General features: G+C 37.2%; 1 protein-coding gene across 2 annotated transcripts in view; it reads right to left on the reverse strand.

Moving 5' to 3' along the window:
• CDKAL1 (CDKAL1 threonylcarbamoyladenosine tRNA methylthiotransferase) overlaps nucleotides 1-15,991 on the reverse strand; it is a 378,544-nt gene that overhangs the window by 204,842 nt on the left and 157,711 nt on the right. For both annotated transcript variants that reach the window (XM_077180180.1, XM_054642274.2), the window contains exon 9: nucleotides 1,721-1,824. In XM_077180180.1, coding sequence (XP_077036295.1) covers nucleotides 1,721-1,824 — 104 coding nt within the window. The remainder of the gene's footprint in view (nucleotides 1-1,720; nucleotides 1,825-15,991) is intronic.

Here is a 15,991-nt window from a genome sequence, read left to right on the forward strand (position 1 = left end):
ATGTGGAATTTATTGTATATAAGTACAATTGTAACAGAACAGACAAGTCTGGGGTTTTTTCTTTCCACACATGCCATAAATCTAAATAAAATTTAGATAGTTAACTTAAACAAGGTCATAATCCTTGCTTATTACCAATCTTATCTTTGTCATACTTTCCTGAAGAATAGTCCAAAGTTTCTTTAGAACAGCTATACAGTGCTGAGTAACACTTCTTATGCTACTTATAAATGGCAGCTTCACTCCTGCTCACTAACTACTTGCCAATTTCAAAATCATCTGTTTTATATTACTGAAAACTCCTAGCTTTCTGAAAAATGTTTCCTGAGCTGCTTCTCCACCAAAATAACAAGCATATTTATGTATCCTGTATTTCAGTTATTGATTATTTCACAGTATGTATATAGGTTTTAGAAACTTATCCTACTAAACCAAGAAATCTGATATGACAGGATTCTTCTCAGACAATCCTAGCAGCCAATCCAATGCACAACAATAAAAACATTAATTCTACAAACCTAAGCAATAAGAAAAAATTAGTGGAAATCACAGATGAGCTTCACAGAAGAAAAGAGAGGTACTTGGCTTTTCACAAAAGTGAAAGGGCATTTTCAATTTTAAGCAAGAACCTTCTGTGTGCATAATGTAGAACTTAGAATTTGTGAATATGGGCTTTGATTAGGAAAAAGGGTTTCCTTGCATACAACTGATAGGAATAGACAAAAGTTTATCACTGGCCTAAGTAAGGTTCATTATGGATCCCTAAATAAGGATAGATTCAAAAAAACTTTCAATCAGTGGAGACTTCTTACTAGAACATTTGCAACTCTCAGAGCCATAAGTGAAGCCCAGAGGATGTACTGTCTGTGCTCCACAGAGGATGTGACATCAAATTTGCATTTGCAAATTTGCATTTACTCCTTTTGATTCAAAGTATTCCATACAAAGATGAAGGAGCTGCTACAGGAGAATTACCGGAGTGTTTTTAATGTACATTTCAGTCCTCCAAAATGGTACGCAAACAGAACAAACATCACCTGTGCCTTCACAATGAATACTGGCATAATTTGAAACCTGTCTTTTTGAAACACAGGTAAAATTTAGATATAAAGAACAAATACTAAGATACAATAAAGCTATCATTGCTAACATACATGCAAGAGCTTTAGGCAGATACTGGCCCCAGATAGTGTACTGCAGGAAAAAACTTAGTATTTGATTGAATCCATGTGACACTACAGATATTCTTCTGAAGTTAAAAGCTGATAAGCTTTGTATGGGTCTCAGAAACACCCCAGAATGTCTCCACTAAATCAACTATCAGCAAAAGCAATGTATTGCTGAATAGGATTTAAGAATCCTTGGGAGGCTCATTAAATTTTCATAGCTGAATGAAAAAGGTTTCCACCACCTTCTTTAAGAAATTAGAGATACAGTAAAATGAACAAATTTTACCATTTCCACATCACCTCCAAAAGATCCACGCACAGAAATTCACTTGAAGAATACAAAATCAAAATAAAATACTTCTTAAAAGACTGCATTTTGCAAATAGTGGTGTACACCATAACAAAAGCATGGCTTTCTACCACAAAGACACCACGAGACACAGCTGTGACTATTAATAACAGAGTCATATTGTGCCCCAATCATTATGTGTGAAGGTAAGCCCAGATACGCTTCAGTGGCTGACTGTTATTGTAGGGATAAAATTCCTTACCTTGAAAAGACTGCTTGGCTCTGTCCACCAGTTCTTCAATAGGATAACTTGCTAGATCTCCTCTGGCATGCTTAGTTTTACAGTAGGTACATGCATTGAGACACCTGTTCAAAAAATGAAAATACTCAGTTTCTAGCCAGGAAAGCCTTTATAGGCACAGCTGTATTTATTAAGTACCTCTGGAAAAATGAGTTTTTATATCTATGACCAGAAAAGAGTAATATTTTGTTTTTAAATCAATGGAATACTTCTTAAAGTATCTTTCACATCTATATGAAAGTTTGAAAAACAATCAGTGGGAACCACAAACAAAACTAAGAGTAGCAATTTAAAAATTTTTAGAAAGGTATAATCAGGTTAATAATTTTTTCATTACTAAAGATCAATTTCCAGGTTTCCGATCCCTCTATTACATAAGAAATCCAACCTGAACCAGAAAGTAAATGAAAAAAGTCCCAAAAGGCTGAAAGTAGATTTTTAAAAGTGCATATACTTGAAAAGACATTTCAATTCATTTTTTAAACTTTACTTTGGCTTGTATAAATAGAACAAACAATGTAATGAAGACAGAATCACCAACTAGAAAAGAGAGTTTGGCACAAAAGACTGCAAAACTAATGAAAACTCCTACAAGAAAATGAAGAAATAATGTGATTGCTTTTAATTTACCTGACAATATACTAAAGGCAGACTTATTCAGAGTACAAGGATGGAAAGACCAAAACAAACAAAAACTACCTCTCACTGTAAACCTGTTGTGCTTTTCTTCCCTTCTCCCCTTTTTAGAGCTGATATTGCTCTAGGTTTTTTCAGGTTAAAGCATTTAAACCTAAGCCCTAAAAACCTCACAGACCTCAAAAAACTCTTTAAATATTTCTATTGTTCATGCTTACTTGAAGACCATAAATTCTGTCCAGGCCACAGCTTCATAAAATCATACAATCTTTAAGGCTGGAAGAGACCTCCAAGATCATCAAGTCCAACATTTGACTGATCACCGCTGCATCAAATAAACCACAGCACTAAGTGCTACATTCATCTCCTGAACACTTCCAAGAATGGTGACTTAACCACTTCCCAGGGCAACCTGTTTCAATGCCTGGCCACACTTTCAGTGAAGATGCTCTTCCTCATGTCCACCTCCCCTGACACAGCTTGAGGCCATTTCCTCTTGCCCTGTCACTGGTTTCCTGGCAAGCGATCCCCACCAGGCTACACCCTCCTTTCAGGCATCTCTAGAGGGTGATAAGGTCTCCCCTGAACCTCCTTTTCTCCAGGCTAAACACTCCCAGCTCCCTCAACTGCTCCACATCAGATTTGTGCTCCTGATCCTTCCCCAGTTCGGTTTCCCTTCCCTTCCCACTCCAGCCCCTCAATCTCCTCCTTGCAGTGAGAGGCCCACAGCTGAGCAGAGGATTAGAGGTGCAGCCTCACCAGTGCTGAGTACAGAGGGACAATCACTGCCCTGCTCCTGCTGGCCACACTATTGCTGACACAGGCCAGGATGCCATTGGCCTTCTTGGCCACCTGGGCACTGCTGGCTCACATCAGCCACCGTGAACCAGCATCCCCAGGTGCTTTTCCACAGGACAGCGTTCTGTCCACTCTTCCCCCAGTCTGTAGCACTGCAAGGGGTTGTTGCAATCCAAGTGCAGGACCCAGCATTTGGCCTTTGAAATTCCTAATGTGGGCCTTGACCCATCAACCCAGCCTGTTCAGCTCCCTCTGCAGACCCTTCCTACCCTCCAGCAGATCTACACCCCAGCCCAACTTCAGTGTCATCTGCAGACTTACTGAGGATGCACCTGATCCCCTCATCAATAGAGATATTTAACAGGACAGGAAAACATTTAGGTACCAGAAAAGGCAAATGTTCCAACTATAGCATAGTTGGAACTAATACCAGAAAACTTTCAAAACAATACTGGAAAGGCAAATAGAGCACAGGGCGGGTTTTGATGAAGTCACCAGCTCCAAGATTGTGTTCACTACTTGGATGTATCTTGTCCTCTATTAGGATGTCTGGCATGTCCATGACTAGCTGATTAGTGCTTTGCAAACTCCAAAGGTTTTTCTTCACAAAGACTCCACTCACATGTTAGTTCTGCTGCTTTTGCATAAGAAAGGGTTCAGGAAGGGCAGAACACTGCCCAGAACATTTGTTCAGCTGCCCTCCTGCCACTGCACATTCCCTCAGCCCCCAGACTTTCTCCATTCAACAGAATCCTAAGTTCTAGGAGAACATTTAGGTAGTTTGTGATTCTCTCTGGATATGTATATTATTTGTTGTGCCCACCAGACCAAAACATCAGATTTTAGCATTCACTCCAGATAAGAAAACTAAAATATACTGCTTAACAGCAGCAATCAGACTGTTCTATTAACTAAAAATATATATGAAAAAGGTTGCCAGTGAAATATCCAACTGGCTATTAAAAATAGAAAAAATCCCTAAATCTGAATCTTTACAACCTGTTCCAAAAAAGTGACCAATTGCCACCCAAAGACAACTTACTCATCAGATGTATCTCACCTTTCTTCTGCAAATCAAAAGCCTTTCATTGCACAGGATCTGAAGCATGTGTAAAAGGTACTGCTTGAAATCAAGAAAGTGTAAGCAGATAATTGGTTTATACTTTGTCTGTGTAACTATGTAGCAAATGAAAATATTTTTCTTCTAGGTCACTGTCATCTAAACTTTGCCATGAATGGCTTTCCCTCAAAGCCCATGGGTACTTCTTCCTCTCCATGGTCCCGCTATGCAAAACATGTCTCCCTCCTTTTTTTTTCTTTTCTTTCTTTTTTGTTAGCTTGTTTTTAAAGCACAACTCTCCATTCAAGTCAACACTTCATTTCTAAGCATGCTCCTATCCTGACGTACCACTGTCACACTCCTCTTCCTCTACATAATTTATTCAGCAAACCAGCCTTTTTCCACATAGCTACATGGAGAAAAAGCATTACAGATCAGTCAAGGAAACATAAAATCAGTTTCAGAACAAATATGTCTGCCCTTTTGGAACTAAAACACAAAAGGTGTGATATTATGTACTAACCTTTGTACTATACTAACCTTTGTTTTCTCCAAGAAAATAAAATTGCCTGCTATTTTGTCAAACTTCTCAGGTGAAGAAGAAATTTTACTACAACTATCCTGCCCCTTGAACAGCAGGTTACTTTAATGCTGGCTTTTTCACTCACAGAAGAGAATACTGTCAGCCATCAGTAAAAAAGGGATGCACCAAGATTTTTTTCTCTTGGGATAAAGTAAATTTATTGGGCTCAAATTGAAGCTCAGATTTGGAAAAAAACAACAACAAATGAGAAAAATGTGACAACAACTTTTATAATTTCCTTAAATTTGCAAATTCTGCCTTAAGAGTTGCCTCAAGGCAACAAAAAACATTATCACAAATTTTTTGTTGCCTTGAACTGTAACCTTGAATGAAAACAATGCTTTTTGTCAACCTTCAGGTGTGTCAAGTCATCCTAAGATTGTTAAAAACTGAAATATTAGTAAGTTATTTTAAAAAACTTTTAAACTTACTCCTGTGTAATAGATGTAAAATATAAACTGGTGTTGAGGTACAGTAAAAAGGATAATTTATGCTATATACATAGAATTTTCCTGTTCCTTATCATGTATGGTGCGTCTATAAAATACACCATGTCACCGCTTTCTCTCCTCTCCTCTCCTCATTATTTATGCATAAATCATATACATTCCTCACTATGTATTTTGCTCTATATTTGGGTAGCAGTATTTGAAAAGCTTTACAGCAAAAATAGCAAACACTAGGAGCGTTAAGTGCTATGCATCAGTGCCAAATACTGAAATATTAAATCTCCAAACCTTGAGCATAATTCTCACATCTTCAATCAATGCTCTTGTCCTACAAGACTGCACTATCTGAAAAAATGCAGTAACAGCAGCTCTTCTATGGTACTTCAGTAAACTCTGTCACAAAGAGAGCATGGAAATGTGGAGAAAGAAGCAGCAATAAAGAAGAAGATATTTTCCAAATATTCACAGTATTATTATGATATTTGCCAATATTTTCACAATATTGATATATTTTCCAAATATTCACTGTAGTATGTGGTATTGCTTCCGAGACATTTACTATGGTCTTTGAGTACAACTTCAGAGGGTTTGTTGATTTATTTTGGGGTAGGAGCTGAAAGTTGGAACTTGGAGGCAGACTTTTTTCAAGTTTTGCTGTGGTAATTAACTTACTCCTACTATAAAAAAAGAAGTATTGGACATGTCTAAATAATTTAGTTTTTTTCTTTTTTTTTGGTACTTAAAGAGATGATAAAACAAAACCAGAAAGAGACAGGCTTAGATGTAATATACAAAAGGATCAGTTTTAGATAGCAAGCTAAAGGAGACAAAACTTCTATATCCTGTTTGGACTATATTTGTTAATAACAACTTGTATAAGGAAATAATCTTTTGGAATACAGCTGACCAACAAAAGGATGCAGATTTAAACTACTTGTAAAAATGCTGAACTGATCACTTTTCACAGATATAAGAATTACCAATTCTTGAAAATAGAAATTTAAACCAAACCATAAGTATAATCAAGGATCTGTAGTGGTTTCTTCCCTAGTAAGCCAGCCTCCTCTCCAAGTTTCCAGCATAACAAATTACTCATATGTCCATGCTGCCACATACTCAGACCACAATCAAGTGGAAAAAGGCTTTTGGGAACTCTGAGAATCTGAGCACTGCCTCTTACTAGGTGGCATCCACCCCCAAGTGGATCACCTAAAACCAACATCAACTTAAAAACCAGCCTTTACCACAGCTCTAGCTCACATACACAGGACTACACAGCCAAGAAGCCAGTACTTGCAAGGGTGTATTTGCTTTGTGTTAAACTGGGAGCATTCTTGAAGCATTTATAGCTGGTTTGAAAATGTTAGTTTGTATTAATGCAGGTCAAAGCTTTTTTTTTTTTTTGCACAAAGAAATCAGACACTTATAGAAAATAATTAATGATCATTGTGTTTGCAATTGCCAATATTTGGCTAAATTTTAGAGTAATTCCAGAACAAAAAACACCGAATCACGATTTTCCAACAAACTAAATTGATTAAGGTACTTTGAATTGTTAACCTTTTGCTTTGAATTATTAACCTTAATCAGTTATGTGCCCAATACACAGAACTATTCACAGCCAGATAAAATATTATCCACAGATAAATTACAACAATGTGGCTAATTAAAACACTTTTCAAACACATTACCAAACTGAGCATCATCAACATTTTGGTAAAGTGCCTAAAATTTTCTTATAGATATAGGTAACAGTGGTCTTTACAATGTTTAGCTAGTACATGCTCATGTTTTGCATTATACTAACCTGACTCTTCATTTTCAAAACAGCAATATTCTTCATAAAACATGCACTTAACATGAAAGGCTCCCCCTTACAGATGGAACTAATTATGAGTAAGAATGCTTATGACACAGCAGACAAATAAAGACTTTCCTTCAGTGGGACTAATCAGTGGATTTCAGCAGCAGACAAGCATGAGAGTGCAGACACAAGGAAAAAAATGCTGATTCCTCTTAATGGGACTTATGCCACTAAGTTTAGTCAAGACAAGATTCCACCCTCAGATAGGAAAAATATAAAATATCTTTCATTCAAGGATCAGAAAACAGCTCAATTACAGTGTGTGATGAGCCATTAGTGTGTGTGTCATTCAAATTGAAAGTGACTGATCAAGACCACACATCTGTGAGCAAGATGGGAGAGTTGAATGCTGCAATGAGCTATATATATATATATATATATATATATATATAAAATATGATAGAAGATCTCTGCTACTCTGCAGGTGGTTAGTCTGGGGGAAGTGTTCCCTCAATAGCTGGAATAATCTGGTAAAATCCTGCTTGCTCCTGAGGTGGTGTACCAAAGTGGCAATTTGCATAAAATCATTAATCACAATTCAGACTAAACACTAATATCTGCCATCATGAGATCTGACTAACTTTACATGTTCAAAATTTTATGAAGTCTGCCCTGTTTTAAAAAAACAAAAGAAAAAATTCTGCCAGTATTGCAGTGCCACTGACCCCCCTGGCACATTACATCAGTACAAACATGGAAAGATTGCTTATCACTGCCCCCCATACCATTTCTTTGCACCTACCACCAGACTTCCCCAGGTGGTCTCAATAGCTCCAGGCCAAGAATATTTTGTATTAAAACTATTGTTTTCCTGAAAGGAGAACATCATTTGCTTGCTTCAAAATACAGGTTAGAGAACAGATTTATGCTTTTAAAAGATATTTCTACAGTTTCTATCAAATGTCATTTTGACAAAAACATTCTGTACTGTGAATACAGAGAAAACTCCCTTTGCAGGCTTGACTGAGCAAAAGAAATACACAAAATACCTACTGCCAGCAGGTGAAAAGATGGATACTAGTCACAAATTATTCATCAAAAGCTAGTAGAGTTCTACAAATGTTTTTCTGCTTAGAATACCAAGTTTTGAAAACCTAACAACACTGAAACTATACTTATAGCAAATATCATATTATATTTGTAGAATTAAATGCCCAGTAATACTTCTTTGCATTCTACCCCTATGAAATCTACTTTTATTTCCAAAATATCTAAATTCCCTCAAGCATAACTGTAATGGATCAGGGGAAAAAATTGTTCACAGGAAAATTAAAAAAAAAAAAAAAAAAAGGCATGCCCAATCTGCCTGACTTGTTTTCAGGAAACTGTTCTTTTGCTTGAAGTTTGCACATTTTACAATAAAGCTTTTCAACCCACAATGGCAGGGAGTATAACTTCCTGACAAGTATTTGGGGTATGGGAGGTTGTTTTCACTTTAAAAATATTCAAGATTTAAAATACCTTTGAAACAGCGGCAAGCAATTTCTCATAAAGGCTAATTAGTCTAAGCAGCAAACCACATTATTACAGAAATACTCCTTCTGGTGTCCCAGCTTGTTCAGACTGAGCTTGGACACCAGCCACAGGTACACACACACACTTGAGGTTACAACATTTTCGATATGATAAGAACAGGACTTGTCTGAACTTATCTTTGTAGCCAAGTATTTTAGAGATATGCTGTGATAAAAGTTCTCTGAAAGTGCAATGCCAGCCTAAAAAGTCTTCAAAAGAGTTCTAGCAGAAAATAGTATGACGCTTCAAGCAATACTATACAACACATGGGACTGCACACATTTTTCTCAAAGTAGGATGTCACCATGAGATGCTGTTTTTTAAATCTGCGACTCATGCCATGTTCAGCAAAGTGGCAAGGAAATGCATTAAATTTTGCTCTTCTAAAGATATTGGAAGCCAGTGTTTTATTTGGTAATGTCTCACTAGTTACTAATCAAAAGGAATTTGGAGAGAAGGAGCTCCATTGGTTTGATAAGCCATAATATGATTCAATTTCGTACTTTAAATATTTGCATTTTCTGAAACTGAATTCCTACAGTCAAGTGCAGGTGATTCAAAGGTCACAGCTGTGTAGTTATATCACCTACATTCACCTTGCTCACTTCAAGGTCAATGATTTAAAATCAAGTGCATTAATGGCACTTTTCAGTGTTTGTCTAATTAACTTCTTGATTAGTTACTCTGGCCACACAGTTTTGCAACTGAATTAATGTATTAAGGCATTCTAAATTGATATTAAAAGACAAAATGTCCACTGCTAAGGTGCACACATCTGTGCTCCCCATCCTGACCCAAAACAGTGCTTGATGCTTACTGGAAACTGCAAAGGTTTTGTTTGTTGGGTTTTTTTTGGTTTGTTTTTTTTTTCCAATTCAAACTAAAGCCCTATGATTCACAGAGACATAACTTATTTTAGAAGTATTTCCAAATAGCTTCATGGCTATGTAGAAATCAGTTTTGGGGGCAGATCAAGACAGGCATTAATATCAAGAAAGCAACTCAGCTAAAACAGCACAGGTAGATAAATGAGGTTCTGTGGTTGCATGGAGCAGAAAATGCCATGGCATTGTAACTACAAGTCATCAATTCTTTCAGCACTTCATAAACAGCAATAATATTTAGAAGATGATGACTCCTGGTCTTAGTCAAACAGTAGTAACGAAGGGGGTAGAAATGAAGAGCTATGGCAGAAGAATCTCAGAAAAAAGATACTTTCTTAGAAATCTGCTCACAGCTAATCCCAGAGGCACAGCAGCAGTACAGCCCAACATCACTTTATCATGAGGAACTGCTACTCTCAGATCCCTCCTAATGAACAGCAGTGGCTGAAAAATGACCCCTGAGAACAGGATTCTTGGAGACTTGCTTTAATTTATAAAGTTCCAGAGGGCTGTGATTTGACAACTGCCTTAGTATTTAGAGCAACAAACAGTGTAATTGTATTTAAAATACTCTACTGGGGGGCAGATGACTTAGCAAAACTTACACAGAATGTGCTGCAAAACATAATTGGGTTAGTAATGAACAATTTCCAAAGCTTTTAAAAATCAAGCTTTCAAAGGTTTTAATGACATACTACTATTTCAATTAAAATTGTGAATTTTAGGGGCGTGGGTGTGTATAATGAGCACATTTAAAGTTCTGTTTCAGGAATGAAGCATTTCAGCAGATCTCTATGACTGGAAGAAGGCTAAAGGGAGTCAAGTGTCCTTCTATAATCAATCCACTTGATTTACCATGCATCTTCATAACATTAGCAGCTCCTGAACCAACCCCACAGAAAACATGGTTGAAAAGTAGACCACTGCCTGTGACAAGAGCTATTGTTTTTACTTCCTGAATGGGTTTTGGGACAGACCCTTTTAGAGTGGTGAAATCTCACAGGAAACATTAGGCTGCTGTTAATTCTGTAACATACAGCAGGTACCACACAGATTCTTGGGATAAAAGGTATTGTTTTTGTACTGGTCAAAACATCCTGAGGGGAAAAAAAAAGTCACATTTCAGCAGCACTAAAACTACCAGGCTTAATTTAGACTTTATCTGAGATTGCCATCAGACTAATTTCCAAAAAAGCATTTGTAAAATGTCTGTGGGAAACTGGATCTGAATTGTCTGGGTAAAATAATGGAAGTAACTGCATAATAAAAACAAACTCACCAATTATAACTTAAGTCAAAGTTATATATTGCTTATATAGCTTGAGTTATATCAATATAACCTGAATCATGATCTTTTATATATCTATATATATATATCTATTTTATATATCTATATATCTATCTCTAAATCTTTTATATATCTATGGAACCTGATATCAATATAACCTGAATGATAGCCTTTTATACCTAAATAACCTGATATAAATACCTTTTTATACAATATAGTGACTAGTATATAGTTAACTAGTTGCTTAATATTGAATAGACAAAAAAAAAAGAAAAAACCTCACCAGGTGGATAGCTTTAGATAAAGATAAGTATAGTACTAATGAAAAATTGCAAGTGCAAAGCCAATTAGACAGAAAATTAAGAATTTAGACCAGTTAAGACCAGACAGACCAAGGAACACTGTAACTGCACATGCTCCAAAGACAAAGTTGAAAAGTTCAGATCTACGAAGACCTTGGAAGCCTTCATCAATGACCCCTGACAACCCCCAAATTGGGCAGATGCAAGTGCAGTGCGAAAGATCTAATAACCATGAGATCATGCAATGTAAATTAGTTCTGGAGCCTACATGATGATGGTGTAGTGACATAGTGACACTAAACAATACCTACTGTACAAATATACCAGAGCACTTGACAAAGGTGGGTGAGTTAGGAGGAGATATCCCCCTCACCACCAGCACTGCAGTCAACAAATACCTGCTCTGTAGACATCACTCTATGGGGATTTATTTCCAGCCTATCTTTCAGGCATCACTAGAAGCCCTTCCCAATGACTGCATGCACACAAAGCTTTCTGTCCCAAAACATCCTACTGGTTGTGGTAGAAGTAGGACTGTTAGAAACTCCAATGTGGACAAGGATCTAAGCAATTAATACTATGCTGTTGCTCCTAAATGTCATTTCTATCTTGCAATAAAATGGTTAGTCCTGCTGGGAAATAAAAGCATCTGTGCAGCAGTAGATACATACATGCTTCAAATACATACCCCTCCCTATGTATTACTTTGTCAATGTAAAATCAAAGAAGACCACGCATTTCAACACTAATTGCCAATCCTAAATCACAGATTTCCCAAACAATTTAATGAACTGATTTAAACAGATTTTCTTATAAGATGCATGGACTGATTTCTTTTAAAAACAGAAATTTAAACCAGGGCCCTTATATGTTTGCCTTTAAGAGTCTCCAAAGGGATTTTTCAGAAGCAAATTAATCTCCTTTTTGCACAGTTACAGAGCTGAGTCAGTCAGACCATGGACATAACTTTCTTAACAAAGAGTTATGAATTATTTTATTTTCATTATTTTGTAATGTTATTCTTTGAATGTATTTAATATTTAACATAAAATGTATGTTTTGCAGACTTTAAAACTAATGACAGTGCAGAACACCAGGAAAACTGTAGTTTTTCATTACTAATGATCATCAACTTCTCCATCTGCTTTACTACTCTAAAATTCTCCCATTCTAATAATTTCTCAAATCTTTTATTCTACTTTCTGGGGTTTTTTTCCCTGCCATTTTCTTAAGTTGTTCATCTTGTCTTGCATTTGGTGACCTGTAGGGTTGTAACTCTCCTGCAGTGTCCTCTCATCCCAGTGACTGGAATGGTCTGACATTCTTCCAAGCTAGTTGGCCAGTGTTTGTATGCTTTGATTTCCTCTTTAACTACTCAAGTCTGTGGTGAGCCTGAAACTTTTCCAGTTCAATTGCTGCCAGCTCTGACAGAAACCATAATTTGCTAGCTTTTTTTTTTTTTTTGTAAAGCACTAAGATGGACAACGAGCTTTAGACTTTATTATGACTTTTTTTTTTGCCTTGTCACTTCCATTGCAACTCAGACAGTTACGGTCAGTCATTTAAAAGAAAATCAGAAAGACCATTACTAAAGCACTTAATGCATAAATCAGAGCATTAAAAACAGGCCACAGAACCTCTTGGGGATTCAGGGTCTAAACAGCCTTCTAGACATTACAGGCTGGAAAATACACAAGAGGCAGCCCTAGTCATCCAAAGCAAGACTTAACAATAAAAAGGAATGGACAGACAAAACACAAAGTAGCTCAGCAATTCAGTTGTTTACAGGCCTTAGTCAATACTCAAATGGCAGCTTTTTTCACATTTCCACATCTCCATCTGGCTACAACATTATCTTTGCAATGGCTGACTTGAACTATTTTTTCAGCTTCAACCAAGTTCTTTAAAAGACCCAGCCTTTTGGATGATAGGGAGTTTTGCAGGATGTGCCTATGGGCTGCTGAACAAGACCCAACAAGCTGATGGATTCCCACAGAACACAGACCAGTTACTTCCCTGCAAGAATGCTTTCACAAATATGGTTGATGACGTACTATAAGACGCTTATGTGCTTTTCTAGACATGGGTTAAATAGATATTTTCCTCAAGAGGCTGAGCTGTCCCAAGACACAAACTGACCTTGCCTTCTACAAAGAGGTGGTGACTAACCCTGTGGGATGGGGAAGACTGGGGATGTCGTAAGACTTGATATTTTTCATGTTTTTTACTTGCAAGGCTCCTCTAGAATCTGTAAAGTCAAAATTCTGTGATATGGATTGAATAGGTGTTAATTAGAGTGGGTTAAAAATGGGCTGGACTCTTGGGATGTGGTGAGCAGTGCAAAGTCTAACTGGTGATGTGTTCTTCAGGGACTGACTGATGCTGGGGACACTCCAATCTCCCAACTTTATTAGCAATAGAGGTGAAGGGATGTAATATATCTGCAGCAAATCTAAAAGTGGAGCTGGGAGGATTACTTCACATGCTGGAAGGCGGGTTTGCTGTTCAGAGGGACATCAATAGCCTGGGGGAAGGGGCTAAGGGGGAACCTCATGAAGAAAACTGGTTTGTTCCTTGTTGGAATGAGGAGCTCTTACTGCTGTCTACAAAGGGATGATGGGAGCATACAGTGAAGGCACAGCCAGGCTGTTGCTGGAGGTTCGAGGTCTCAGGATTAGAAGCATTGGATGCAAGTTGTAAAACAGGAAAATACCCTCAGACCAAAGAAAGTATTGTACCATGAGAGCCACCAAGTATTGGAACAAGCTGCACCACAGCTGATCTCATCTCTTGATACCCTGGAACCCAACAAGAACACTCCTCCTCCCTAGAGACCAAGGACTTCTGCTGCTCCAGGTTTAGGTTTGTGTCCACATGTATGCGTGTGAGCAGATGTGTGCCCATAATTTAGTTTCCTGAATGGAGGAGTATATTTGTGCCTCTCCATATTCCTTTGAAATGTTCATATCAACCCAAAATGTAAATAAGTCTTACCAAAAACAAAAGGTTAAATTTATCAGTTTTGTTGTGAGTTATGTTTGGCTGTATTTTAACTTCTGAATTCACTCAACTTGAATTCACCCTAAAATCCTAAACTCTCTTCTGCAAACACACCTTTACCACACATAAAAGAAAAGCGGGGGGGGGGGGGGGGTGGAATGGACCTGATTGCATTAAATTGATTGTAAATTGTATAAACAAAAAAGAAAAGCCCCCAATGAGCAGATGTGCAGTAAGCTGTTTGTGTGTGTTCATGTCTAAGGCAGTTTATTCAAACTATAGAATCAAACTTTCCAGTCTCACAAGACTTGATGGAGATAGGTCTCTATCTCTTAGCTTTGCTTCACAGAGGAGCATTCATCCCTTTGGAAAATAAAGCCATTCAGTTCCTCTAGACCAAAATAAAAAAGCCATTTTATTTACTGAGTATTTATGTATTACTCTCATAATTTTACTTCAAAAGAGAACTTTGCTTTTCCCCACATATTGTTTGCATAAGAAAATAATTGAGCATACAGTATTCAACAACATTCATAAAATATTCCACATGTACATAAGACATCATAAATCCTAAACTCCTAAAGAAAGAAGAGGAGGAGGACAGCAGAGACCAGAGTTTTAAGTGGAAATAGGTAGAGCAATATTACCTTTGAGAACTAACTAGCAGTAAGTGCCATTTAAAAGAATATACATAAATCAAACTGAAAGGAAGTAGGTTATAAATTAGATATAAGGTTGAAATTCTTCACTGTCAGGTTGGTGGTGCACTGAAACAGGGAAGTTCTGGTTGCTCCATACCCTGAATTGTTCAAGGCCAGGTTGGATGGGCTTTTGAGCAGCCTGGTCTAGGGGAAGGTGTCCCTGGGGATGGCAGGGGGGTTGGATTGAGGCAATCCTTAAGGTTCTTCCAACCCAAACCATTCTGTGATTGTAACTCTCTGTTTTGTTTAACTGACTTTTGTTTTATTAAGAGGTATAGCTTCACTCCTATATTTGACTTTAACACTACACTCAAGGTAACAACACTCAAAAATACATAAGCTGCTGGAATGAACAAGCAAGGCCTAGTTTAAGCTTAATGATGAAAATTCCTATTATAGTCTCTGCAGTAAGTTCAGCAGCTGTCTGAACCACAAAGAATGATTGTGTTACATACCAGCAGCTTAAAAAGTGTCTGCAGCAGCCTGACTTGCAGCACAGTTGCAGGGGTTGTATACTGAGTGTGTTAGTGAAACATTTACAGGAGAAAGGAACCTACAACAAACACGCTTGTACAAGCTTGTTTGATGCTTTCCCATACACATATCTCTAAACTTGGAGTACATTCCCTGTTCCCACCAAAAAAAAAAGCTGGATTAGGATTTTAACATGTCTAAAAAACACTTCTGAGACCAGCTGCAGATATAGGAAGACACCCTGCAAACCTAGCAACTGCAGACACAAGCCAACAAGCACAACACTATCATACTCCTCCTGTTCAAGCAAAATGGCCAAGCCAAGAGAAGACATCACTTCTAACTCTTGAGTCAGGATCAAAGGTTATTTACATGGTTATAGAGTGCTTGGTGATCACACAAGCTGAGCTGTCCTAAAGATGTTGATACTTCCTTAAATAGTTTAACTTCTACTAATATTTTCTCTCTATTGCACAAAACTGTTCTTTAGACTAGTCCTAAATGGTAAATTAAAAACAGTATCTCAAAAGTTATTACATTTCATTTTACTGAAGAATTATAATATAGCTAAAGCAAAAGACAAAAGATTCAACATGTATTTGACTAGTAATAAATCACTACACTATTTTACCCATACTTAAAATTTTAAATAGTAACTGGTACAGTTTTGTAAAGGAA

Source organism: Agelaius phoeniceus, chromosome 1, assembly GCF_051311805.1.
Source record: "Agelaius phoeniceus isolate bAgePho1 chromosome 1, bAgePho1.hap1, whole genome shotgun sequence".
NCBI classification, from domain to species: domain Eukaryota; kingdom Metazoa; phylum Chordata; class Aves; order Passeriformes; family Icteridae; genus Agelaius; species Agelaius phoeniceus.